Source organism: Antechinus flavipes, chromosome 3, assembly GCF_016432865.1.
Source record: "Antechinus flavipes isolate AdamAnt ecotype Samford, QLD, Australia chromosome 3, AdamAnt_v2, whole genome shotgun sequence".
NCBI classification, from domain to species: domain Eukaryota; kingdom Metazoa; phylum Chordata; class Mammalia; order Dasyuromorphia; family Dasyuridae; genus Antechinus; species Antechinus flavipes.
Genome location: NC_067400.1, coordinates 321,092,640 through 321,118,602, shown reverse-complemented (window position 1 = coordinate 321,118,602; position 25,963 = coordinate 321,092,640). Strand labels below are relative to the sequence as shown.

General features: G+C 35.4%; 1 protein-coding gene across 1 annotated transcript; it reads left to right on the top strand.

Annotated features, from left to right (window-relative positions):
- Positions 1 to 2,081: 2,081 nt before the first annotated feature.
- Positions 2,082 to 11,709, top strand: LOC127554163 (mucin-13-like). Its single transcript, XM_051985468.1, has 6 exons — positions 2,082 to 2,204; positions 3,309 to 3,426; positions 3,939 to 3,976; positions 5,523 to 5,607; positions 8,185 to 8,419; positions 10,936 to 11,709. The coding sequence occupies exons 4-5, from the start codon at positions 5,528 to 5,530 to the stop codon at positions 8,417 to 8,419; spliced, it is 315 nt and encodes a 104-aa protein (XP_051841428.1). The 5' UTR covers positions 2,082 to 2,204; positions 3,309 to 3,426; positions 3,939 to 3,976; positions 5,523 to 5,527; the 3' UTR covers positions 10,936 to 11,709.
- The last annotated feature ends 14,254 nt before the right edge of the window (positions 11,710 to 25,963 follow it).

Below are 25,963 nucleotides of genomic sequence, written 5' to 3'. Positions count from 1 at the left end.
TGGAGTTTAGCAGACCAACCAGAATTAGCTAGAATAAGGAGAAAGATTCCCTTAAAGGGAAGGCACTATGAGGGAGAGAAAGGAGTACCTCATAGTGGGTTTAGTTTTGAAGAGAATTTGGCAAAGACCATCATAACCAGATCTCTTACAAGGGAAATAGAGTCTTGGGGTTTCCCAGATAGAAAATCTCAAAATGAAGAGGGAGGGTCAGAAAGCTAGATGGAATGCACCTGGCAGACTAGGTCCCAGACCTGTCTAAAGATATGCCCATCAAGATAGTTTGAGAAAGCTAACTCCCTTTCCTTATGCAATTGTGGTTGGTAGAATTTACATTATGACTGTCTTAACTTATGGTAATAAGAGAGTCCAGCAAAGCTAAATTCCTATCAAAGTTGTCTCAAAGGTAGTAATGAATGTCTTTAAAGATGCTAACTAGATTGGAGACAAGATGAATGACTTAACAATAGACTTTGACTTCACATTTTTCTGTACAAGCAAGATTTGGGCTTCTTTCTGATGGGAAGATAGTTCACATTAATAATACACTTCTTTGTTGCTGACATGGCCTGTGAAAAATAACACTTTGAAAGATTTACTTTGAATAACAATAATGTTAAATGTTGGTGTTGTTGCATCTGACTGTGTGTGACTCCATATTGGGGTTTTCTAGGCAAAGATACTAGGTTGGTTTGCCATTTCCTTCTCCAGCTCATTTTTCTACAGATGAAGAAACTGAGGCAAAGACTTTTTTTTTTAATGATGTGGAAAGTGTCATCCAGCTAGGATATGTCTGAAGTCAAATTTAAACTGAGATTTTCCTGACTCTAGACCTAGAGCTCTATCTATCCATTGTACCACTTGGTCTATGTTAAGATCATAGCTTCTGTAAGGTATTTTTCAATGCAGGAAAAGATTCTTCAGGTATTTTAATAGGTTTTTATCGATATCTTTTGTTTATATCACTTACAAATTTCCCAATGTTATCTTTACTTCTCCTCTTCTCAGAGAGTCATCCTTAGAAAGAACAAAAAGGAGAAAATCAAACCAGTTCAACAGAACTAACGGATATATTAATTAAGTCTGTTATTGTAGTTTGTGGTTGTTCATACTCTTAGTCTCTTAAGTCTGCATAGAACATAGGGATGTGCCTTCTCATATCTCTTCTCTAGGGCCAAATTTGGTCATTATAATTTCTAATTTTCATTTTCTATTGTGATGTTGTGACTCTCCCTCCCCCCAACCCTGCCCCAAGAATCAATTAACCAATAAGCATTTATGAGGCACTTATTAACCATTGAGGCACTGTGCTAAGCCATGATGATATAAAGATAAAAGCGAACCAATCTCAAGAAATTTATATTCTAGCAGAAGAAGACAATACATACATATACAATTATAAACATGATAAATACAAAATGAATATAAGGTAGTTAAAAAGTAAAAAAAAGTTAATAGCTCAGGGAATCAGGAAAGTCTTCACATAGAATATGATGATTGAGCTGAGTTTTAAAGGAAACCAGATATATTGAGAGGAGTAGGTAAAGAAATTGATTGCAGGCACAAAGTACAAAAGCATGGAAGTAGGAGATGTAGCATTGTAAGTTCAGACAGCAAGTAGGTCCAAAAAGCTGGATTTTATATTTTGTGGAAAGGTTAGAAGGACCAAGTTGTGAAAATATTTCATTGCCAAATAGGAGTTTTTCTTTGATACTGAGGTAAGAAGGAACCACTGGAATTTAAAATAAGGGAATAGGCATGCCATGGACCAATCAGTGCTTTAGAAAAACATGCTTTAACAGCCAAGAGAAGGATGGAATGGAGAAGGAAGAGATTCTTGAGACAGGGAAATCAAATAAAATTTGTAACCACTGGGATATATACAATAAATGAAAATGAGAAGCTGAAAATGATCTTAAGGTTACAAATCTGGTAAACTGGAAGGATGGTTGTACCTTAGCAGCATTGGATGAATTTAGAATTCAGAACCATAATGAGTGCTATCAGATATATTGAATTTGACATGAAAGAGATGACCACCACCAATTTCCTGAATAAATATTGATTTATTCATTTTCCTCATTTAGGAGAAAATTTATGTAATTCAAATGGTTGTAGTGATACCTCTGAGGATTGCTCAAATGGCTTCCAATGTGAATGCCGAGAAGGATTAGCAAGACCCTTTCCTGTGTCTTCTTCTTGCTCAGGTAAAGTAATGGGTATTTTTCTATTGACAATCTTCTACTTTTATGTTTACATTGCTGAGTGTGCTGCGTACTTCTGGCTAATTTAACGTTCAGATTTAGATGTTGAAAGCATGGAGTGAGGGATAAGGAACTAGACTTAGAATGAAGAAGACCTGAATTTACATCCTGCCTCAGACCACTTACAAGCTTGTTTGATCCTGGACAAATTCCTTTGCCTCAGTTCCCTTATTTAGATGTAAGGCAGCTTGACATCATAATGCCTAGCATCAATGTAGGACATTAAAGTTTGCAAAGTATCTTACATATATGATCTCATATGATCCCATATAATATAGATGCTATTATTATTCCCATTTTCTAGATGAGGAAACTGAAGCAGAAAAAAGTTGAGTGACTTGCAAAAAGGTTAGGATCCAGTCTGAGGTGGGAATTTAAACTGAGGTCTTCCTCACTCTGTGTTCAGGGCTTTAGCAAGTTGCTTTCTCATAGTGTACAGAGTCCTAGCCTCAGACTCAGGGAAACCTGGGTTCAAGTTTCATTTCTAACAGAAACTGACTATGATCTTGAGCAAGTCATCTCTTAGTGATCCATAAAATTCCATAAGAAAAAAAAGACAAACCAGTAGGCATGTTTATTACAAAGATTTTTGCTTTATTTTGTTTTTAATTTGAGAGAGAAGAGAAAAATTGTTTATTAATTGAAAAAATTTAAGATAAAAAAACTTATTTTCTAAGACAAGGGATCTCATTTTTTTAATCACTGTACCTGCAGCTTTTTAGTAAATGTTCTTTTTCTTATCCTTAATTTGAAAGGAAAGAAATTATAGCATATACATATATATGTGTATATATACACGTAAGAATTAGAATAAAGAGATTAATGAATTTTTCTTTTCCAAGTTTATACCAAAATTTTTTGCAACATCATTGACTAGAAATTGATTCAGAGTTTCTGGAATATCTCAATAAGATGAGTGTCCCTTGGGTTGGAACTCTTGCTCTAAGAGGACCACTAGATCTGCATAGATAGGGGAATGTCCTCTATGGACAAAGCTGTGATTGCCAATGTAATCTTTGAAATCATTTTTTCCCATACCCTCTACAGTTTGTGACTCTGAATGTAGTGAAAAAAACAATAAGCAATGTGTTAAGAAGGTTGGCTCCTTGAATCCAGAGTGTGAATGTCTACCTGACTACTTCAAGAAGGGAAGCAGCTGTCAAGCGTAAGTAGAATCACTTTTGATTATTTTGCCAGAGGTGGGAGAAAGAAGGATGTATGAATCAAGTTGGCACTGGCTGATAGACACAGCAGATCATGAAGTGGATTTATAGCATGTGGATTTGCTATTGAGCTATGAAAGAATGAATGAAGTGAAGATCATGGAGGGTCATGTGAATGTAGGGTCTAAGACTCAGAGATTTGGGTTCAGGCCCAATTCTGTTCTGTGACCATGGCTTACCACTCATTTCCTTGGGTCCTCAACTGCACAAAGGGCATTAGACTAGGGAAACACAAAGGTACCTGCAAGCTGTGGCATTCCATGATCCTATAAATTGATTGCTCTAAAGTTGAGAAGTCCTTCCATGAGATTTGGAGTAGAGTGACTGGGTGACTGGGCTCTTCAATCAAAGCTAAGTGCAAGTGGTCTACTGAGAAAGAGGAAGGGATGGAGAACTTTGATGTAACTAACTCTAGAATCCTTTTAACTTGTTCCTATTATTTATTCCTGTTTAGATGTGACTTTGGATACAGTGGAATAGGCTGCAAGGATAGTGAGTATAATAATTCTAGTATTTGTCTTGTAGAAAATGATAACGATTAATGTACCCTCTTGGAAACTGGCCTCTACAATTTTCCAACAGGTGCTTATCAATTAAAAACAATTCAGCAAAATGAGTACATGCAAGGCATAATGAAAAGATTTAATAATCTTTAGTGTGCTCTCTCTGGGAAAGCCACTACTGATTCCCATCATTTTATCCCATATAGTTAATATTATAATGGTTATAACATAAACAACTATATTATACAGTTGTTTGTATATTGTCTCCCTTTTAGACTACAAGCTCCTTGAAAACAGTGACTTAAAAAATGTCTTTGTATCTGCAGCATTTAGCATAATGTCTGTCACATAGTAAGTACTTAATAAATGTTATTTGATTGATTGGATAATATACATTACTTGCCTTCAAGGAGCTTATGTCACTGTTGTTCATTCTTTTTAATCATGTCTGAGTCTTTGTGACTCCATTTGGGATTTTTTTGGCAAAAATATAAAATGAGCCGGAGAAGGAAATGGCAAACTATTTCAGTACCTTTGCCAAGAAAATCCCTAAGAGTCACATGAGTTGTATACAACTGAACAATATCTCCAGAATATGTTGTGCTGAGTATTTTATTGTGGAGTTAAAATTTCAGTGTCAAGTGGCTTTTTCCTTGGGAACAGGAGAAATCTTCTTCACAAGTTGTGTTCTTCCATCATCACTCCCTAGGACGCTATTAGAAATATAAAGGCAACCTCACCCAGAGAAAGACTGAATGTGTATCATAGCATAATATTTTTACTTTTTTGTTTGCTTGGTTTTTTTCCTTCTTGTGTTTTTTCCCCTTCTGATGTATTTTTCTTGCATAGCATGACAAATATGGAAATATGTTTAGAAGAATTTTACATGTTTAACTTATATCCTATTGCTTGTGGTCTTGGGGAAGCAGTGGGGAGGGGGAGAAAAATTTGGAACACAAGGTTTTGCAAAGGTGAATGTTGAATACTATCTTTGCATGTATTTAGAGGAAAATACTATTAAAAGATTAAAAAGAAATATAAAGGATTTGACTAGGAGCAAAAGAAACAGTATGATGTGGTGGAAAGAGCATTAGAATTAGAAGCAGAGGAGGTGGGTTCAAGTTTTAGCTTTACTCCTTCCCTTCTATGTAACTGGAATAGCCACATAAACTTTTCCAAGTTTCAATATTGTCATCTATAAAACAAGGGGGATGGACTAGAAGATCTCTATGTGTTCTTCATGTTCTGAATCTTTTCTCTTAAGATACTCTGAGGAATTCTGTTTCTAAAAATCACAGATTCAGATTATGCTAAATAATTTGCAGAAGTCATTTTGGAATAATTACATCCTATGATATTAGGTGTCAGAGGTGACACTACTATATGGCTACTAACATTAATTTGACTTTCTTGGGGTGTGGAAGATATAGATGTTCTCAGCACAAATATCCATGACTGGTAGAGGGGCAAGTTGAAGGGAAATGACTCTATACGTCAAATGTATTTATTAATGATGTTGCCTCTTTCTCTTTCAGACTATATGCTGATCTTTACTGTGGTGTGTGTCATTGGTGGGGTCATCCTCTTGGGTACAATAATTGGGTTGATTGTCTTAGCCAGGTAAAAAACTCTTCCTTTCTAGCTCTGTAGCAATTAATCTTTGACTTGATTTGTTGCTTTCAAATCATAGAACTAGAAAGGGATCTCAGATGCCATTTAGCTAATTCCTCTCATTTTACCACTAAACTTCAAACCCAGATTCAGAAAATTTAAATACTTTGCTCAAGATCACACAGTAAACATGAAAGGTGTGATTCAAACACAAAGAGTTGGTGCTCTTTCCTTTGGACCAAGTACTTTCCTCACACCTACTGTGTGAAGCAGGTAATATAATTATTATTATTTTCTTATTTTTCAAATGGGATCTAATGAGCTACAAGATTTCAGAACTGTTTGAAATCTTGATTTTTAAGCCCTTGTATTCCTTCCCATTATACTAAAATGCACAATATCTATTGACATTTCCATTTAATGGAAAGCCTGTCCTAGGCTCAAAGAAAAGGAAATATGTCTATATATCCCCTAGCTGAATTTTTAACTCCATTTTTCCCCCTCATTCAAGAATCTACAATGACTCCCTGTTTCCCCACAGGGAACAATCTAATCTCAACCAAATAAGGACCCTTTCTGGCTTACTTAGCCTTCTGTGTATCTTAAAGAAACAGAAACATGCAGAGCATATTTGCTTTACAGAATTATATGTACTTTTATTTTATTTTATTTTTTTGCTCTATCCATTGGAGTCAGGAGGACCTGAATTCAAATGTGGCCTTAGATACTTAATACTTACTAGCTGTATGACTCTAGGCAAGTCATTTAACCTCAGTTGCTTTATATATATATATATATATCTGTGTGTGTGTGTGTGTGTGTGTGTGTGTGTGTGTGTGTGTTTGTGTGTATCCCCCATATATACACACACACACACATATATAATATTATAAATAATATATAATGGCAAGCTCCACATTTTCATTGCCATGATTTTAAGCATACATACTTTAGGGAAGATGAAAAAATATTCATTCATCCTTTATTTAAGAAATGTTTAAATGTAGTTTTGAAAAGACACACACACACACACACATATATATATGTATATAGATAGATAGATAGATAGATAGATAGATAGATAGATAGATTAGATATATAGTGCCACAAGTGCCACAGCAAAAAAGAAAAAGAAAAAGATACATTTAAATAAATTTTTTACAGGCAGATCAGCATGTGGATATTTTGTGCCATTGAATGGAGGGCATTTAATTGTTGATTTGTAATATCTACTGGGCACAAGATAGAGGTTTCTTCTTTTCCCCAAGTATTACTGAAACACACTAGGAATGCCTCATTTTAAAATCTGAAGTTTGAAATGCCTGCTGCTACTGAATCCTGGAGGAGAAAAGTTCTCTGTCTAATGACACAGAAACTATGTCTGTCAGAGCTGTGTATATTGTACATTGTACAACCTTTGAAAAACAAAACTCTAAGATAAATAATAAATTCTCATGAGAGCCAGTGGTAGTTGATGGCCAAGAATCCAGTTTTTCTTACGAATCTGTTAAAAAAAAAAAAAAAACCACATGCATATAAAAAGCATTGTGGCATAGTGGAAAAAAAACTAGTAGACTGGGATAAAGGAGGTCTGACTTTCAAATTTAGCTCTACTCAAAAGTTTTGGGGCCATAGATAAGCCCTCTGTCCTCTGGGGGCTTCAGGTTACTCATCTGTAAAATTAAGGGTCAAAATAGTGATCTAAAAGGTCATTTTCTTCTCTGACATTCTGTAATCCTCTACATTGCCCTTTCTTAAAAAAATATTTTTTTATTGATGGGGATTTTTTAATGATCATCACTTTACAATGACTCTACCTATCCCTGATAGAATTCTTCCTTGTAACACAGGAGACAATTAAGCAAAACAAATTAGTACATTAGCCATGTCTGACAATGTATAACTCATACCTTTCAGTATGTTGACTCTCTGCTAGCAATCAGGAATGATATTTTACTACCATCATTCCTTGGAAATCATAATTGATCTTTGCAATGATAGTAATAATAGCCAACATTTATATATTGTTTTTAAGGTTTGTAAATTGCTCTTTATATGTTATCTGATCCTCACAACAATTCTGTGAGGTAGGTGCTATTATTATCTCTCTTTTACAAATGAGGAAACTGAGGTGGAAAGGCTGAATGATTCAATCATGTATTGTTGTTCAGTCATTTCAGTCTTGTCTGACTCTTCATGATCCCATATGGGTTTTTTTGGACAAAGATACTAGAATGAGTTGCCATTTCCTTCTCCAGCTCATTTTACAGATGAGGAAATTAAGGATTAAGTGACTTGCCTGGGATCACACAGTAAGTGTCTGAGGTCGGATTTGAACTCAGGAAAATGAGTCTTTCTGGTTCGAGACCCAGTGCTGTACGCACTCTTGCACTCCCTAGCTCCTCCATGGTCACATAGCTAGAAAATATCTGAAGAAGGATTTGAACTCAGGTCTTCTTGACTTCAAGTCCAAAGTATTAGCACTATGCTATCTCTCAAGTCTTTTAATATTCTACTTTCCCCCTTTATATTATTGGTGTAACAAACTTTCCAAGATATCCCCTAAGGGTAGATTTCTCATTTCAGATCAAAAAAGAAGGGAAAGAGTGGAGAAGAGGACAGTTTGATTAATAGGGACTTCAGTAATGTGAGGCTGGAGACTACAGGGTTCAACAATCCAGCCATGTCCTCTGGGGGCCTTTTCCCCAAGGTCAATGTTGCTCAATTTTCAAAGAACCAAAGCAATGTGAAAAGTAATCCCTATGAAGATCCACATGAAGATCCATATTTCCGAAGGCCTATGCCTACACGAGATTATTAGGTAAGCAATAGACATTCCTGCTGGGCTTTTCAAAGTAATGTATGTAGGAAAAATGTCAGAGTCAGAGAGAGAGAGAGAGAGAGAGAGAGAGAAAGAAGAGGGAGGGAAAGAGAAAGGAGAGGGAGGGAGAGAGAGGAGGGATAGAGAGAGAAAAATGAAGAGAGGGAGGGAGGGAGAGAGAGACAGACAGAGACAGACAGACAGAGTCAGACAGACAGACAGACAGAGACAGAGACACAGAGAGAGAAAGCCCAGATGAATGTATTTAATTAGATGACTTTCTCTTGTCACAGTCTGCTGTTTACTGAGTGTTTTAATGTGATGCACAAGCTAATTGGAATTTAGGTTTTAATTAATAGACATGGGAAGTAACTTTATTAAAGATTTATTGTTATAGAGGTAATATTTACTACTTCAATATCAAACATGGCCCCCCATCGCAGACTCTACTCCTTCTAGTCTGAAAGGATAAAAGGGCCTTTCTTCTTGCCAACATCAGCCCCTCTATTTGTGTCCTTAATTACATCACCTCCCATTAGCTACAAGAGTTTACTGCATTTGAACATTCCTTTTATCTCTCCAATTTCCAACTTTTTCTTATCCATGACCAATATACCTGGCTAGATCTCCTCAATCCTTTAAAAAAATTTATATTCGTCCTATCAGGTCCTCAAACTCTCATCTTAAATCACTCTTTCCTTTTCTAGTCAATGTCTAAATAAAACAGAACAGAGCCTAATAAAACAAATCTGATTTGTTTAATTCATCTATTTCACCTTCTCACTTCCTTACTTCGTTACTTCATGAAATCTAGTCTCCCTCCTTACCATGACCTCTCCCAGGTCATTAGTGACCTCTTTCTTATTAAGACTAATAGCCTTTCCTCTGTTCTCATCCATCATGACTTCTTTGCAGCATTTGGAAGTGTTAAACACATTCTCCCTTCCCTCTGTATTTTTGTGCCATCATTGCTTTGTTATGGTTCTCTTCCTTTCTATGAAGACATTCCTTCTTGGTCTCCTTTTCAGTCTCTTCTCTCATGTCCCCATTTTCTGTAGGAGGGAATACCCTCAGGGCTGTCTTTGTCTTGAGGCTTTCTCTTGGTGATCTCATGACCTTCACTGGATCCAATGATCATTTCTATGAAGATGATTTCCAATTATATTTATCCAATTCTAGTCTTTCTTACCTGACTGCTAGTCTCAAATTTCCAAATTCCTTCTTGATAGCTCCATTTGTATGAGCCATTGTTGTTGTTTTTCAATAATTTCTGACTGTTTGACATCCCATGGACCATGGCATGCTAAACTCTAATATCCTACACTAATTCCCAAAGGCTATATAAGCTTATGTTTATTGCTTCTTTGACACTATCAGTCTCATCATCTGCCATCTCCCTCTTTTGCCCCCCAATCTTTCCCAACATCAGTGCCTTTTTCAATGAGTCTTAACCTCTCATTATGTGGCCAGAGTATTTAAGCTTCAATTTCAGTATTTGTCCTTTCAATGGGCAATTAATTTCTTCAAGTATTGACCATTTTAATCTGCTTACTGATCAAGGGATTCCCAAAAGTTTTTTTCCATCATTACAAATCAAATTGATTCTGTGACACTCAGTTTTTCTTTTAGTTTAACTCTCACAGTCATAATGGAAAAATCAGAGCTTTCTTTGACTATGGACTTTTGTTGGCAAAATGATATTTCTGATTTTTAGTATACTATCCAAATTGCCATAGCTTTCCTTCCAAGAAGCAAGTATCTTAATTCCAGGGTGGCAGTTATCATTTTCAGTGATCTCGGAGACACACCCATGTTACTTTGGTTCAAAGATCTTAGAGTCTAGGTTCATGTGCAATATTGGTACTGCAACATCAGATTTTCCTTTTGTCACCAAACATTTCTGCAGCTGAGCTTCCTGTCAGTTTTGCCTCAGCCACGCATTCTTTCTGGAGTTAATTCTGGAGAGTCATTATACTGCACTCTGCCCCAAAAATGTGTTGGACAACTTCTGATCCAAAGGCCTTATCTTTGGTGTCAGATCCTTGTGCCAGAAGGGATGTGACTTCTCTTGACTCAGGGAAAGAATTGTAAAAGCCAAGAGAAGCAAATCTTTGGTAATAGAAATTTGAACAAAAATCAAAGCATGTGTAGTTATGTCTTATCCAGAGGTAAATGACATTAACTTTATAATATCTTGACTCTTCTCCTCACTGAGACTGCAGGTATTTTAGCTAGCTATCACTGACCTTTCTGTTCTGAAGACTTTAGATCATCAGTCAATGAACAGACATTTATTCATTTGAGCATTTATTCTTTTAACCTTCTCTCAAATACATACTTCCATCATGTTTCTTCCAGAATATTTCAGGACAAATAGGACATGGGACAGAGGCCTTGTCTTATGGAAGATTATTTACTTTCCCCACCTTCTGACACAGGATTCTACACAATATAACTGCTTAATTAATGTCAGATTAAACTATATTTGCTTTCTTCTTCTCCTTCACTTTATTCAGGTTAATGAAAACCCGAAGCCGCCAACCATTCATCAATGAACTGTGACCCAGATTTTGAGTTCCAAATTAATTCAACTGATATATAGTAGAGGAAGAGATGGCACATGAAAAGGCTGGATTTCTTAAGATTTCTAGTATTTGGAAGTCACAACTGGTTGAAATGACAATTATTTATTCACTAAACATAAAGAAATGATTGGGTGTTATAAGGCTATTGTTGTTTTTTAAAACCAATATGAAGTAGGGACATTGTCAAAGCCTTGCTAAAGTGCCCTCCATATGGACTTCAGAAGTGAGAGTCCTTTGTATCACATCATTCCCATCCCACTTAGTCACATGGTTCTGTTATCTCTCTAAGGAATGGTCTTGGGGGTCTTCAACTTAATAGTTACAAATGCATTAGGCTATTTCAGGGTAGTTACAAGGGCAAGGAAGTCATAAGAAGATACCATGCTGAAAAGTCAGATGAAGGAAACAACCTTAGTATCTTGCTTTTGTTTTGTATTGTGTCGGACAGACTTCTGCATCAGGGGCTCTGGACTTGAGGTACCTATGCCCCCAGGGGATGTAAGAAACTTGCTGAGTATAAGGAAGTGTGAGAAATTATGACCTTAACAAATATCTCTTTATTTTATTTGCATATTCTTGATGAACTCTAGAATTTATTTTCTTTCATATTGAAAAGGAGATCTAGAAAGTCTTATTAAAAATCAAGGTGTATGGGGAACAAAAATAATCTGTGCCCCAAACTTAATAAAATGTCTTTGAAATAGAGCATTGGTTCCTACTGCTTTGGTGTTCTATGTTATATTTGTACCGGGGTAAACTACCATCAAACTTATCTACTCCAGATAAGCAGTGAGACAAACACAGTTGACTGTGGAACTGGGATATCACCCTGTGATGAGAGGGTGTAGGATCAGGAAAAATGGAACCCAGGACACTAACCCCCACAAGTTACAACTCTAGCATATTTAAGTCTAATGTTGGAGAAGAGAAAGAGCAAATCAGTCATTAAACATTTATTAAGCACCTACTATATGCCAGGCACTTGCTAAGCATTGAGGATATAAAAATGGCTCTCAAGGAGTTCATAGTCTAAAGAAGGAGAAAATATGCAAACAACAATATAAAAACTATACACACACATACATACATATATACATATATGCATACACACATAAGATAAATTGGAAATAAGGGGAAGTCACTAGAATTAAGAAAGATCACGAAAAGCATTTGGGGTGGAGCTTTGCAAGGGGAAAAAGCAGGCTACCTTGTAGCTTCCTAATTTAAGTATTGATGCTACCAAGGGCCAGTTCAAATGTTTCTAGCTGCTGAAGTAGTACACATATTTTGTCAGAGACTCCCCTAAATTTTGACACGGGGAGAAAGCTCTAATTGTCTTAGCCTAGATATTTTTCTGAAACCTATCCATTACCTTGCTTCGGGAAGTAAAGAACTTGTTTTAAACTATGAAAGAGAATACTTATTGTGTTTTTGTGTATCTAAATGTTTCTATACAGAATGCTAGTTCCTGTTTTGAACTTTGGTGTTGCACATATCACCTTCCTTTAAGTAGCAAAATCAAGTTACAGTTTTACATTGAGCTTCACAATAACCCTCTCCCCAAAATTAAATTCTATAAATTCATATCAAAAACCTATAAGATGTACCCTTCTTTAACTACCAAGCTTCCCCAAGCTCAATTAAGCTAGAGGGATTGAAATTTGAAAATTACATTTAGGAGGCAGGTGAGATTTGTGTAGGTGAAATATTAATATTTCAGGTACAATATTCCCTGTTTAGTGAGAGGATCCTGTCGTGATTGTAGAACAACACTGTTTAGAAAAATTTAGAAAACGTGCTACGTTAGTGCAAGAAGTGCTCCATTTGGTTTTCCTGTCTTATATCAGAATTCATTCTGCCCTGATTAGCTAAATATCTAGAATTTCATCTATTAATTTCAGTTGCTAGTGTTGAGGTTCAAAAGGGACCCCAAAGGTTTGGGGATTGCTCACTGGTGTTGCGAAGTGTCTCAAAAGAATTTGCAGGCTTGAACCCATATCCAAATCAAGGGGCAAAGTTTTTTGTAATTGTAACACCAATTGAAGCAGGCTAAGTTCCAAAAGAATTTAGCAAAGAATCCCAAACAAAAAGACATTTATCCAGTTCTTGATGTCACTCCATAATTTTATGGCCCAGAGGTAGAACTGAGGAATAGTCTCAGACATTTGGCTATCACTGACCAGTCGATTATGTATCTGATGGTCAGCAATGTTTGTAGGACTATTCTAAGGCTAGAAGACTTTAGAATCATTGCCAGAAAATTTGTTAGAATAATAGCACTCTAAGGTTAGAGGGCCTCAGGATTGCTAATATGTTCCCTAAACATATGTTCCCTAAATTCTAAGGAAAAAAATATTATATTCCTAAGCCACAAGAGTTTTTACAATCATTTATGGACAGAGTGTTAGAACAATAGCACTCTAAGGTCAGAAGACCTCAAGATCACTGATTCTAAAGCCAGAAGACTTTAGAATCATTGACAAATGGTTAGAACAGAAGGACTCTAAGGTCAGGAGAATTTAAAATTATTGCTATATTTACCCTAGAAGCTGTACCCTAATACTAGGGCTCGGAGACTCACCTTTGGTTATGAGACACAGAACTCTAACAAAACATTTCCAGACTTCAAGGTGAATTCTTTATTCATTATTCCAGATTAGGTCTATAAAGTTTTAAATGGTATAATTTTGAGGTATCACCTTGTTGGGGTTTGAAAGAAACCTCAAAAAGATTAAGGTTCTGTAATATTCTCTGTTGAGGTTTTCTTGGTGTCTCTGGGAGCAGCCTTCATTTCAATTCAGTAATCACCACAAGGGCAGCCAGGGGTTAAAGTCCAAATCCTTTATCTTCTCCTTCAAAGTCTTATCTCCTTCACTTGGGGCTGGGCTAGTTTTCTTATAATCCAGATCCTTTATTATTTCCTTCCTGGGGCTAGGCAGCTTTCTGGAGAGCCCTCCGGAGTCTTGATTTCAGGGGAGAAGTGAAGGAGGAGAGCCTGCCACCACTTCTCTGTCTTTCCTAGTTCTGATTCTGGCTGTTGGTCTGAGTTTGTCTCTCTTATCATAGGTGTGAATCTTGTGGAACTATAAGTACTAAATACATGCACTGAATTAGAGAACTGTTAATCACCTTGCTAAATAACCATTGTCTCTATCAATTCCACTGAGTTAGCCCCTTGTAAGAATTACTCTCCAGCTTCTGGCAAATCTTAGTATGGAGTCTTACTCTTAAGATATCTGGTGTGTCACTTTGCTGACAGAGCCATCTCCAATCTTCTGGACCTAAAATTAGGAAGAATAAGATACAATACTGACAGAAGCAACAGCAGAACCTTGGATTTATCCTGGTCCTTTCATTTGAAAATGTCTAGCAGGAAAAAGCCAGAATCAATAACCTTGCCCTGGCTGACTAATGATTTTTAAATGTCCTCCAGTTCTTGTTACCCTGCTAGTTAACAATCTGTCTCATGAAGTTAGCAGAACAGAATCAGCTCCTAGCATGCACTTTCCTTATCCCCTTACAAACAAAAATAAAAATAAGTTAAAAAAGAATTCTCTATAATTATAATGAACAAAATTGGCCTTGAAGAAGAGATAAAAGAATATACCCTTCTTTGTAGTTATCGAGGTCTGTGGGTATGGAACACTGCATATATTATCAGACTTAGTTGATTTTCTCCCCCAAGAAACTCATTTTCTTTTCTTTTTTTATTATAGCTTTGTATTTACAAGATATATGCATGGGTAATTTTTTCCATTATTGACCCTTGCAAAGCCTTCTGTTCCAACTTTTCCCTTCCTTCCCCCCACTCCTTCCCCTAGATGGCAGGTAGATCAATACATGTTAAATATGTTAAAGTATATGTTAAATGCAATATATATATACATATCCATACAGTTATTTTGCTGCATAAGAAAAATTGGACTTAGAAATAAGGTAAAAATAACCTGAGAAGGAAATCAAAAATGCAAGCAAAAACAGAGAGAGTGGAAATACTATGTTGTAGTTTATAGTCATTTCCCATAGTTCTTTCTTTGGGTATAGCTGGTTCTCTTCATTATTGAACAAATGGAACTGATTTGATTCATCTCATTGCTGAAGAGAGCCAAGTCCATGAGAATTGATCATCATATAGTATTATTAATGATCTCCTGGTCCTGCTCATTTCACTCAGCATCAGTTCATGTAAGTTTCTTCAGGCCTTTCTGAAATCATCTTGTCATTTCTTACAGAACAATAATATTCCATAACATTTATATACCACAACTTATTCAGCCATTCTTCAATTGATGGGATTCTATTCAAATAATTTCTAGTTTCTAGCCGCTACAAAAAGGGCTGCCACAAACATTTTTGCACATATAGGTCCCTTTCCCTTCTTTAAGATTTCTTCGGGATATAAGCTTAGTAATAACACTGCTGGATCAAAGGGTATATACAGTTTGATAACTTTTTGAGCATAGTTCCAAATTGCTCTCCAGAATGATGGATGTGTTCACAATTCCACCAACAATGCATCAGTGTCCCAGTTTACCCACATCCTTTCCAACATTCAGAATTATCTTTTCCTGTCATTCTAGCTAATCTGACCGGTGTGTAGTGATATCTCAGAGTTGTCTTAATTTGCATTTCTCTAATTAATAATGATTTGGAGGATCTTTACACATGTCTAGAAATAGTTTCTATTTCTTCATCCGAAAATTGTCTGTTCATATCCTTTGACCATTTATCAATTGGAGATTGGCTTGATTTCTTATAAATGAGAGTCAATTCTCCATATATTTTGGAAATGAGGTCTTTATCAGAACCTTTGTCTGTAAAAATGTTTTCCCAGTTTATTGCTTCCTTTCTAATCTTGTCTGCATTAGTTTTGTTTGTACAAAAGCTTTTTAAATTGATATAATCAAAATTTTCTATTTTGTGATCAATAATGATCTCTAGTTCTTCTTTGGTTACAAATTCCTTCCTCCTCCACAGGTCTGAGAGGTAAACTATCCTATGTTCTTCTAATTTATCTACAATCTCATTCTTTTATAACTAGATCATGAAGCCATTTTGATCTTATCTTGGTGTATGGTGTTAAGTATGGGTTAATGCCTAGTTTCTGCCATACTAATTTCCAATTTTCCCAGCAGTTTTTGTCAAACAGTGAATTTTTATCCCAAAAGCTGACCTATTTGTTTTGTCCTATTCCACTGATCAACTAGTCTATTTCTTAGCCAATACCAAATGGTTTTGATGACTGCTGCTTTATAATATAATTTTAGATCTGGTACAACTAGGCCATCTTCATTTAATTTTTTTTTTATTAGTTCCCTTGAAAGTCTTGACTTTTTGTTCTTCCAGATGAATTTTGTTGTTATTTTTTCCTAGGTCATTAAAATAGTTTTTTGGGAGTCTTATTGGTATAGCATTAAATAAATAGATTAGTTTAGGTAGATTTGTCATCTTTATTATATTCACTCAACCTATCCAAGAGCATTTAATATTTTTCCAATTGTTTAGATCTGACTTTATTTGTATGAAAAATATTTTGTAGTTTTGCTCATATAGTTCCCTACTTTCCCTTGGCAGATAGATTCCCAAATATTTTATACTATCAGCAGTTACTTTAAATGGAATTTCTCTTTGTATCTCTAACTGTTGGATTTTGTTAGTGTTATATAAAAATGCTGACGATTTATGTGGATTTATTTTGCATCCTGCAGCTTTGCTAAAGTTGTGGATTATTTCTAATAGCTTTTTAGTAGAATCTCTGGGGTTCTCTAAGTATACCATCATATCATCTGCAAAGAGTGATAATTTGGTTTCCTTATTACCTTCTCTAATTGCTTTAATCTCTTTCTCAATGCTTATTGCCAAAGCTAGCATTTCTAATACAATATTGAGTAGTAATGGTGATAGTGGGCAACCTTGTTTCACTCCTGATCTTATTGGGAATGATTCCAGTTTATCCCCATTACATATGATGCTTACTGACAGTTTTAAATAGATGCTGCTGACTATTTTAAGGTAAAGCCCATTTATTCCTATACTTTCAAGTGTTTTTAATAGGAATGGATGTAAATGCTTTTTCTGCATTTATTGGGATGATCATATGGTTTTTGTTAATCTGGTTATTGATATAGTCAATTATGCTAATAGTTTTCCTAATATTGAACCAGCCCTGCATTCCTGGTATAAATCCTACTTGGTCATGGTGTATTATCCTGGGGGTGATTTTCTGTAATCTTTTTGTTAATATTTTATTGAAGATTTTTGCATCAATATTCATTAAAGAGATTGGTCTATAATTTTCTTTCTTTGTCAACCTACCTGGTTTAGGTATCAGTATCATATCTATGTCATAAAAGGAACTTGGTAGGAGTCCTTCATTCCCTATTTTTCCAAATAGTTTATATAACATTGGAGTTAATTGTTCTTTAAATGTTTGGTAGAATTCACATGTAAATCCATCTGGTCATGGGGATTTTTTCTTAGGGAGTTGATTAATAGCTTGTTCTATTTCTTTTTCTGAAACGGGACTATTTAAGCAATTTACTTCCTCCTCTGTTAATCTGGATAGCCTATATTTTTGAAGGTAGTCATCCATTTCACTTAGGTTATCAAATTTATTGGCATAAAGTTGGGCAAAGTAACTCCTAATTATTGCCCTAATTTCTTCTTCATTGGTGGAAAGTTCTCCCTTTTCATTTTCAAAATTGGCAATTTGATTTTACTCTTTCTTTTTTCTAATCAAATTTACCAAAGGTTTATCTATTTTGTTGTTTTTTTTTTCATAAAACCAACTCTTAGTTTTATTTATTAATTCAATAGTTTTTTACTTTCAATTTTATTAATTTCCCCTTTTAATTTTAGAATTTCAAGTTTAGTATTTGATTGGGGGGGTTTAATTTGCTCTTTTTCTAGCTTTTTAAGTTGCAAGCCCAATTCATTAATCTTTTCTTTCTCTATTTTATTCAAGTAAGCCTCTAGAGATATAAAATTTCCCCTTATTACCTCTTTGGCTGTATCCCACAAATTTTGGTATGCTATCTCATTGTTGTCATTCTCTTGGGTGAAATTATTAATTGTGTCTATGACTTGCTGTTTCACTCATTCATTCTTTAGTTTGAGATTATTTTGTTTTAGTTGATTTTTTATAACTTCTTTTCTCCCTTTTTTGTTCTTTATTAATTTTATTATCAATGTATAATAGTAGTTATGGTTATTATTTAGTATTATGTATAGAGCAGAGGTTAACAAACTATGGCCTATGGGCCAAATGTAATCCACTAACGGTTTTTGAAGCTGACCTTTGTGATGTGGTTTATGATGTGGGATGTGGCACCAGGTGATGGTAGGCACTAAAAGTTGGGTTTTGGTCATATAAAGTATTCACAATGGCCATTCTTTTTGGCAAAAGTTAGATTTATTTAGAAGGAGTTACAGACAAAATAAAGGGATATAACAGAACACCAGGAATGGTAAATATGAAGTACACTGGGAGAATATTGAAAGGGGTTTTCCTGAAAGTGGCATAGCACCCAAAATAGTTAGCTAGCTGTAAGGAAGAGAAGTGGGGCTGAGAAACATAATAGAATTAGGAGAGAGACCACATGGCATGGGGGAAGGAGAAAGGGAAAGATATCATGAGTCAGAGTGCCATGGTGGGCTGACCCAAAAAAGGGCAGTAGCCATGGGATGACCCATAGGTAAAATTTATAGGGAAAATTTAATCTTAGGGACATGACTGGGATTTCTGGCAAGGTATGGCAAAATGAGACTGCTCAAGACCTCTATATGAGTTTCAGGAGTTTGACATAACTTGGATTTCTGACTGGACAATCTCTCCAGTGGATGGGACCATGGAGCTAAACTGATCTCTATCAGAGCCTACTTCAGGGATCAATTCGTCTGCTAACTACATCTAACATTGAAGACCACAACATATGGTCCCATCATTTTCCAACCTGAGATGACTTTCTCAGAAGTGGGGATAATATGATAGGGAATACCTCCATAATTGTGTTTTAAAGTCTTCGAGTTGCTGCATGGTTTTCACAAGGCAATATTGGAGAGTTTCTTTCCTTCTTTGTTTTCAGTTCCAAATTTTCTCCTTTCTTCCAACCCTTTCCCTGTCTTTGAGAAGTTAAGAAATACAATACCCCATTGTACATATAATTGGAATTATTGTTTTCTAGAATAGTTGGACCAATTCTTAGCTCCAATCATGATTAGTGTACTTTTTTTGCACACCTTCGTGGAGAGAGTTTTTAACTAGTCCTTTTGCACTAACAAAATAACAAGTTTTCACTCACTTCCCCCTTAAAAAGAAACAAATAAATAAAGCTCTATAGCTCACTCTTAATTCAGACAGAGATAATTATAAAGCAAAAGGTCATGTTTTATTTCATGAGAGTATGACTTTTTTTAGTTTGAGGATGGAGATAGATAGCCTTTTCAACAATAAGGTGATTCAGACCAATTCCAATAGTCTTGTGATGGAGAGATCCATATGCAACCAGAAAGAAGATTATGGATATTGAATGTGGATCACAACATTGTATTTTCACCTTTTTTGGTCATTGTTGTTGTTTGCTTGCTTATTTTTTTCCTTTCTCACTTTTTCCCCTTTTGATCTGATTTTTCTTGTGCGGCATGACAAATGTGGAAATATGTTCGGATGAATTGCACATATTTAACCTATATTGGATTACTTGCTGTCTAAAGGAGGGAGGAGGTGAGAAGAAAGGGAGAAAAATTTGGAACACAAAGTTTGGCAAGGGTGAATGTTGAAAACTATTTTTGCATGTATTTTGAAAAATAAAAAGCTATTATCATAGGATGGAGATATCTAGGAACTTGGGAAAACCAGTCAAATAAATAACTGAGAAAATTGACACACTTTCTCCACTTAACAACACATTGATTAAAGTGCTTTAAGGAAAAAAAATATTTAGAGAAAATAAAAACCAACCAAAATCTTAAAATGTGTGTGACATATATGTGACAAGATTCACTGTCTTAGAGAAAGGCCTACTACATCAGCCCCTTAAGGTTCTACAATGATCTGATGGACTGATGGATATCTATTACCTTTCTACCCTCACCAGCTATATTTCCTTCACTTCTAGTACCAGTGATAAGGGGTCTGATACCATTTAATTACTTTAATTCTACCAATTTTTAAATAGGGATATTTTGTGTAGTTGTTTTACAGTCTTATCTGACTCTTTTGACCCCATTTGAGTTTTTCTTGGCAAAGACACTGGAATGATTTGCCATTTCTTCCTCTAGTTCCTTTTACAGATGAGGAAACTGAGGCAAGTGGGGGTAGGTGACTCCAACCCAGTTAGTAAATGTCTGAGGCCAGATTTGATATCTCCAATTTATGAGTCTCCTTTATCCTAGACCTGGCACTCTATCTACAGCACCACCTAGCTGTCCTAGAGATGTTTACCTCAAAGATATAAGAACAAAATCATAAATATCACCCCCACTCCCATCTACACCTCAAGGTTATACTTTCTGCTAGAATTCTACTTTGGTTTCTTGGGACTATGGGCTTAGATATAACTGATGAAGAGTAAGAATGGATAATAAAGAGAAGAGAAAGGAACACGGTTTGTATGTTGAAATTCATCTTCAAGTGCATAATTGACTTAAAAAAAATCAGTTGCTTAAGGTCCAGTTCATAATGAAAAAAATAAAAATAAAAATAGGGCCATGTGTCAAGGTTGAAGAGAAGACATTTGAAAGCAAAGTTCAATTATAAGGAAAATTGTACAAGAAGTTCTGCATAATTAAGAGACTTTGAATGATAATAGTTAACATTTATTTAGCATTATGGAGTTTGCAAAGTGCTTTACATACATTATCTCATTTGATTCTCACAATAACTCTGTGATATAGCTGTTACTCTCTCCCATCTCCATTTTTCAAATAAGAAAACTAAAACTAAAAAAAAGAAAAAGTTACAAGACTTGCCCAGGATCATATAGTGGATGAGGCAGAACTCCAAGTCCAGCTCCATCCCTTATAACTCCCTAGTGGCTTATTGACAGAGAGGTAGTGCAGATATTCAAGGAGTCCCACAAGGCAACCTGTTCTGGTGGAAAATGAAGACATTCAGGCTGAGTAAGTAAGAATAGTCTTCAAAAATGGGGATAAAAAGTCTGTGACTATCTGTAAAATCATCTTCCAAATTTATGTCAAATGAATTGTAAGAAAAGGCACCTCTTCTCAAATGGGAGTAAGGCTTGCACTGAACTCTGCCCTCCTTACCTGAGGAGGTGATAGCTGAAATACTTATTTAAGAATTTCCTTACTCTCTGGTTCTGTGCCCCAGATCCAGCTAGGTTAGTGTTCCTTCTATCATTTGCAGCTACCAATAAGAATTTATATCAATCAGAAAAATAAATAAAACAATAAATAAAAAAAGAATCTATACCAGTGCTTCCCAATATTTTCAAGTATTTTGCAGGTCTTTCCCCCAGGAGATCATATTGATACTGTTATTTTCAATAAATTGAGAACCTGAGAAAAATCCATTATGAATTTAGTGATGCATTTTAATGAACCACATCAAAATCTTCAAAATCTTCATTCATTTGAAAAATAGTAATATGTGTGTATATATATATATATATATATATATATATATATATATATAGTGTATTTATATCTATACCTATCTATCTATATCTATCTATTGGTAGATAGATCTCTATATCTATAGTACAAAATTACTCCTTTCCACAGAAGGACCTGGCCTGGTCTGGGTACTAATTCTCCTGGGTATTCTTCATTTTGACCCTTCAAACTCCTTCATCATTACCCAGCAGTCCTCTCACCATAGAAGATGCTCCTCCCCTACAAACCCCAGAGGAAGTGCCCAGGCTAGCCTGCTGTCTCTTTCATTCCTTTCTCTGCTTCACTCCTGACTGTCCAAATATTTCCATCCCATTCCCACTTCTTTTTAAGCTTCCTTTCATATGCTATCTTTACCATTAGACAACCCTGATGGACAATTTTTATTTTACTTGTATTGCATTTTCAATTTTCAGCATATTGTCTAACATATAGTAAATGCTTAATAAATGCTTATTGAGACTAGATTGGAAGCAGAAGATTTGTATCTCCATTTCCAGTTTTCAGCACATTGCCTGACATATAATAAATGCTTAATAAATGCTTACTGATACTAGATTGAATCAAGTACGACTCAAACAGCTACTTAAAATGTAATTTCTGAAATAGCCACCAGGGAGTGCTCTGAGCTTAAACTGCTCCAGTTGCCCTTTAGCCCCCTCTACGAATGGACAAAAGTAACATGCCCTCCTGGGACATGTAAGAGACAAGACCCCATTCGAGTCCCTATGACACCTTCCAACCTTGTTACCCTGAACATCTCCCTGCACTAGGGGGAAGGATCCTGGGAACACCCCCCAGACTCTCAGTGTCCTGACTTAGTTTCTATCTCATCTCATTTAAAATTTAAAATAAAAAGGACAGATTCCTAAAATCACAGAGCCAGAGTTGGAAGGAACCCTAGCAGGTCACCTAGTTAAATCCTTACATTTTGCTTCTGGGGAAATTGAGATACAGGGAGGTTTAGAGCTCATCATAATTTATGTGTCTTCTCACAACTTTACTGAAATGGTCTCATATCCATTAAGATTCTTATCTCTACTACATGTCTTTAAACTATATTGGATTATTTGCTGTCTAAGGGAGGGGGTGGGGGAAAAGGAGGGAGACAAATTTGGAACATAAGGTTTTTCAAGGGTGACTATCGAAAACTATTTTTGCATATATTTTGAAAATAAAAAGTTGTTATTTTTTAAAAAGTCTTATCTCCTTCCCAACTTCATGTGGAATTGAAAGAAATAGTCATCTATGCAGAACTATATGTAAGTATATTCAAAGGAATACATAGTCATTTCCATTATAGATTTTAGTACATTTACTAAGTTGAACAACAGCAACAACAAAAAACACAACATTAAAACTAACAAAGGGTATTCTACCAATCAGGGAAAAGATTTGAAACGCCTACCCTTCAATGGTTAGCCTCACTTTGATAGAAAGGAGAGGAGAGGAGAGAGGAGAGGGAAGAGGAGAGGAGAGGGAAAAGGAAAGGAGAGGGGAGGGAAGAGGAGAAGAGAGGAGAGGAGAGGACAGGACAGGAGAGAAGAGGAGAGGACAGGAGAGGAGAGGAGAGGACAGGAGAGGGGAGGAGAGGACAGGAGAAGAGAGGAGAGGACAAGAGAGGAGAGGAGAGGACAGGAGAGGAGAGGAAAGGACAGGAGAGGAGATGAAAGCAGAGGACAGGAGAGAAGGGTTAGTTTGGGTATGCTGCTTTTAACCAAAGCAATGAGAATACATGAGCAGGATTATGAAGCTAGTACAACAGAACTAGATCAGAATCTCAGGAGAACTAACCAATGGTGGAAATCTCTACAAAGTTTGAAATAGAATCTACTACCTAGAAGTAATATGGTACAGTGGAAAAAATCACTGATCCCCCTAATCAGAGAATGTGTATTCAAGTATTGCTCTTAGTGCTCATCCCTGCCCTGGGTCTTGTTTCCTCATCTATAAAACGAGGGAAGTTAACTAGGCTAATTAGTTCATCCCTTCTAAATCAATGATCTTAATGTTTAGGAGGATCTGCTCTCAGGGATTCTTTCCTTTAGGTGTGTTGAGGCTCCTTGATTGAAGAAATAAAATGGCAGGTGCCTATGGTCTAGACTTCTGGGCTCCAGATATGGGAGCCTTTAAACAATCCACAGATGATTTGGAGCTATCCATCTTTTCCTCACTATATAACTTGCTCAAATACTTCTTGATTATACATGTCTTTTTTGTTTGTTTGTTTGTTTTACTTTTTTTTTTTTAAATAACTTTTTATTGATAGAACCCATGCCAGGGTAATTTTTTACATTATCCCTTGCACTCACTTCTGTTCTGATTTTTCCCCTTCCTTCCTCCACCCCTTCCCCCAGATGGCAAGCAGTCCTTTACATGTTGAATAGGTTACAGTATATCCTAGATACAATATATGTGTGTAGAACCGAACAGTTCTCTTGTTGCACAGGGAGAATTGGATTCAGAAGGTAGAAATAACCCGGGAAGAAAAACAAAAATGCAAGCAGTTTATATTCATTTCTCAGTGTTCTTTCTTTGATTGTAGCTGCTGCTGTCCATCTTTGATCAATTAAAGCTCTCTTTATCGAAGAGATCCACTTCCATATGATGCTTTTTTATATTTATATTTAAGTCATTACCGAGAAAATACAATATGGCCTCTATAAACCCATCACACCTCTTTCCACTGTCTTTTGAGTCACCACAAGCTTGATTCTTTAGAGATCACAATATTCCATGGTTTATAAACTTTTGTTATCAATGGTAAATTACATTTACTTAGTACATTTACTTAGTACAACTACTGTTGTTCAAAAGATAAGTATCTGTGTCAGGAAGCATTTTGGCATCACGGGTAGTACAAATAGCTATCCAAAAGTAGTTGAGTTCTGGTCTTCTCTTACTGAATTCTGAACCCTCCCACAGAACTTGTTCAAATTATAAAGGGTGATAGCCTAATTGAATAACTAATCCATTTATCTATACATTATAAACTGGATAATAAATAATACGCTTTATTCATCCACTTGATTTTTCTGTCATGGCTTGCCAACCTGATTGAAGAAGTCCTGTTGTGTTCTGGAACTTGATTAAATTAACCAATGTCAACCTTGAATGGGAACATCAGGAAAATCTTACCATCTATTAGGTAAAGATATTGGAATAGCTTGGCATTTACTTCTCCAGTTCATTTTATGGATGAGAAAACTGAGGCAAACAGGTTTAAGTTACTTGTCCATGATCACACAGATAGGAAGTATCTGAGGTCATATTTGAATTTGAATACCGGTCTTCTTACTTTAAGTCTGGCACTCTATCTACTGCACTACTTAGCTGTCCTTGCCATCTATAGGAAATTCCTATTTAATTTAGATCCTATGAAGGACATTTTCCATGGTGCAAATGAAGATCCTTTGTGAATATGTATATAACATATATATATAATATAAATCTCTTATTTAGAGAAATGAAGGACATTTTCCATGGCACAAATGAAGATCCTTTGTGAATATGTATATAATATATACATATATATATTTTTGTATTAATAACCAAAGGGTTTTTAATAGTCATCTCTATGACTGCATCATTATAGATCTTTTGGCATTTTGTTATATATATATATATATATATATATATATATGTATATATATATATATATATATAAAATACCTTGTTAGAATATTTGGATTTTAAGGTTTTATTTTGTCTTATTATATATGTATATGTATATAATTCAACTCTTTTTTTCTCTTTCTCTCTCTGTATATATATGGTAATCAACCTGTTGCAAACAGAAATAACTTGCATTTTATATATTTCCCAGTTAATTGTGTTTGTCTGTAGAGTGTGCTATAGAAAAATATCTCATAGTGTCTATCAATCTCATATTTTTAAAAATTAAGATTAACTTTAATAATCATTTTTTTTAATTTTATAAGGATGAGAAAATTATTGGTGGTGGTTTCTTAGTTGTTTGTTTGGAGTAATAATATTCTTTGTTGTCTGCTATGTATAAGGCACTGTGCTTGGTATTGGGTATGTAAGTGGCAAAAATAAAAAAGTCTCTGCCCTTACACCTATTGTTCTTTTAGAATTTTTCACTCTATGAAATATCTTAAACAGTCAGTCTTGTGTGCCTTCAGAATAGTGTTGCTTAATTTACAGATTCCTTCTGTATGTTAAACTTAGTCAGGTCCAGTCACATTTCCCAACATTTTCATTAGCATGATTTCTACTTCCTCCTTTGGCATATACTGAGAAAGTACTTCCAAAATATACCAAAAGAAGGAAGAATATGTAGATCTCCAAAAATTGATAAAATGGC

Coding starts and splice junctions, on each gene's coding strand:
- LOC127554163 (XM_051985468.1), top strand. CDS start 5,528: ATGCTGATCTTTACTGTGGTGTGTGTCATTGGTGGGGTCATCCTCTTG. Junction 5,608..8,184: donor GGGTTGATTGTCTTAGCCAG/GTAAAAAACTCT, acceptor TTCTCATTTCAG/ATCAAAAAAGAAGGGAAAGA.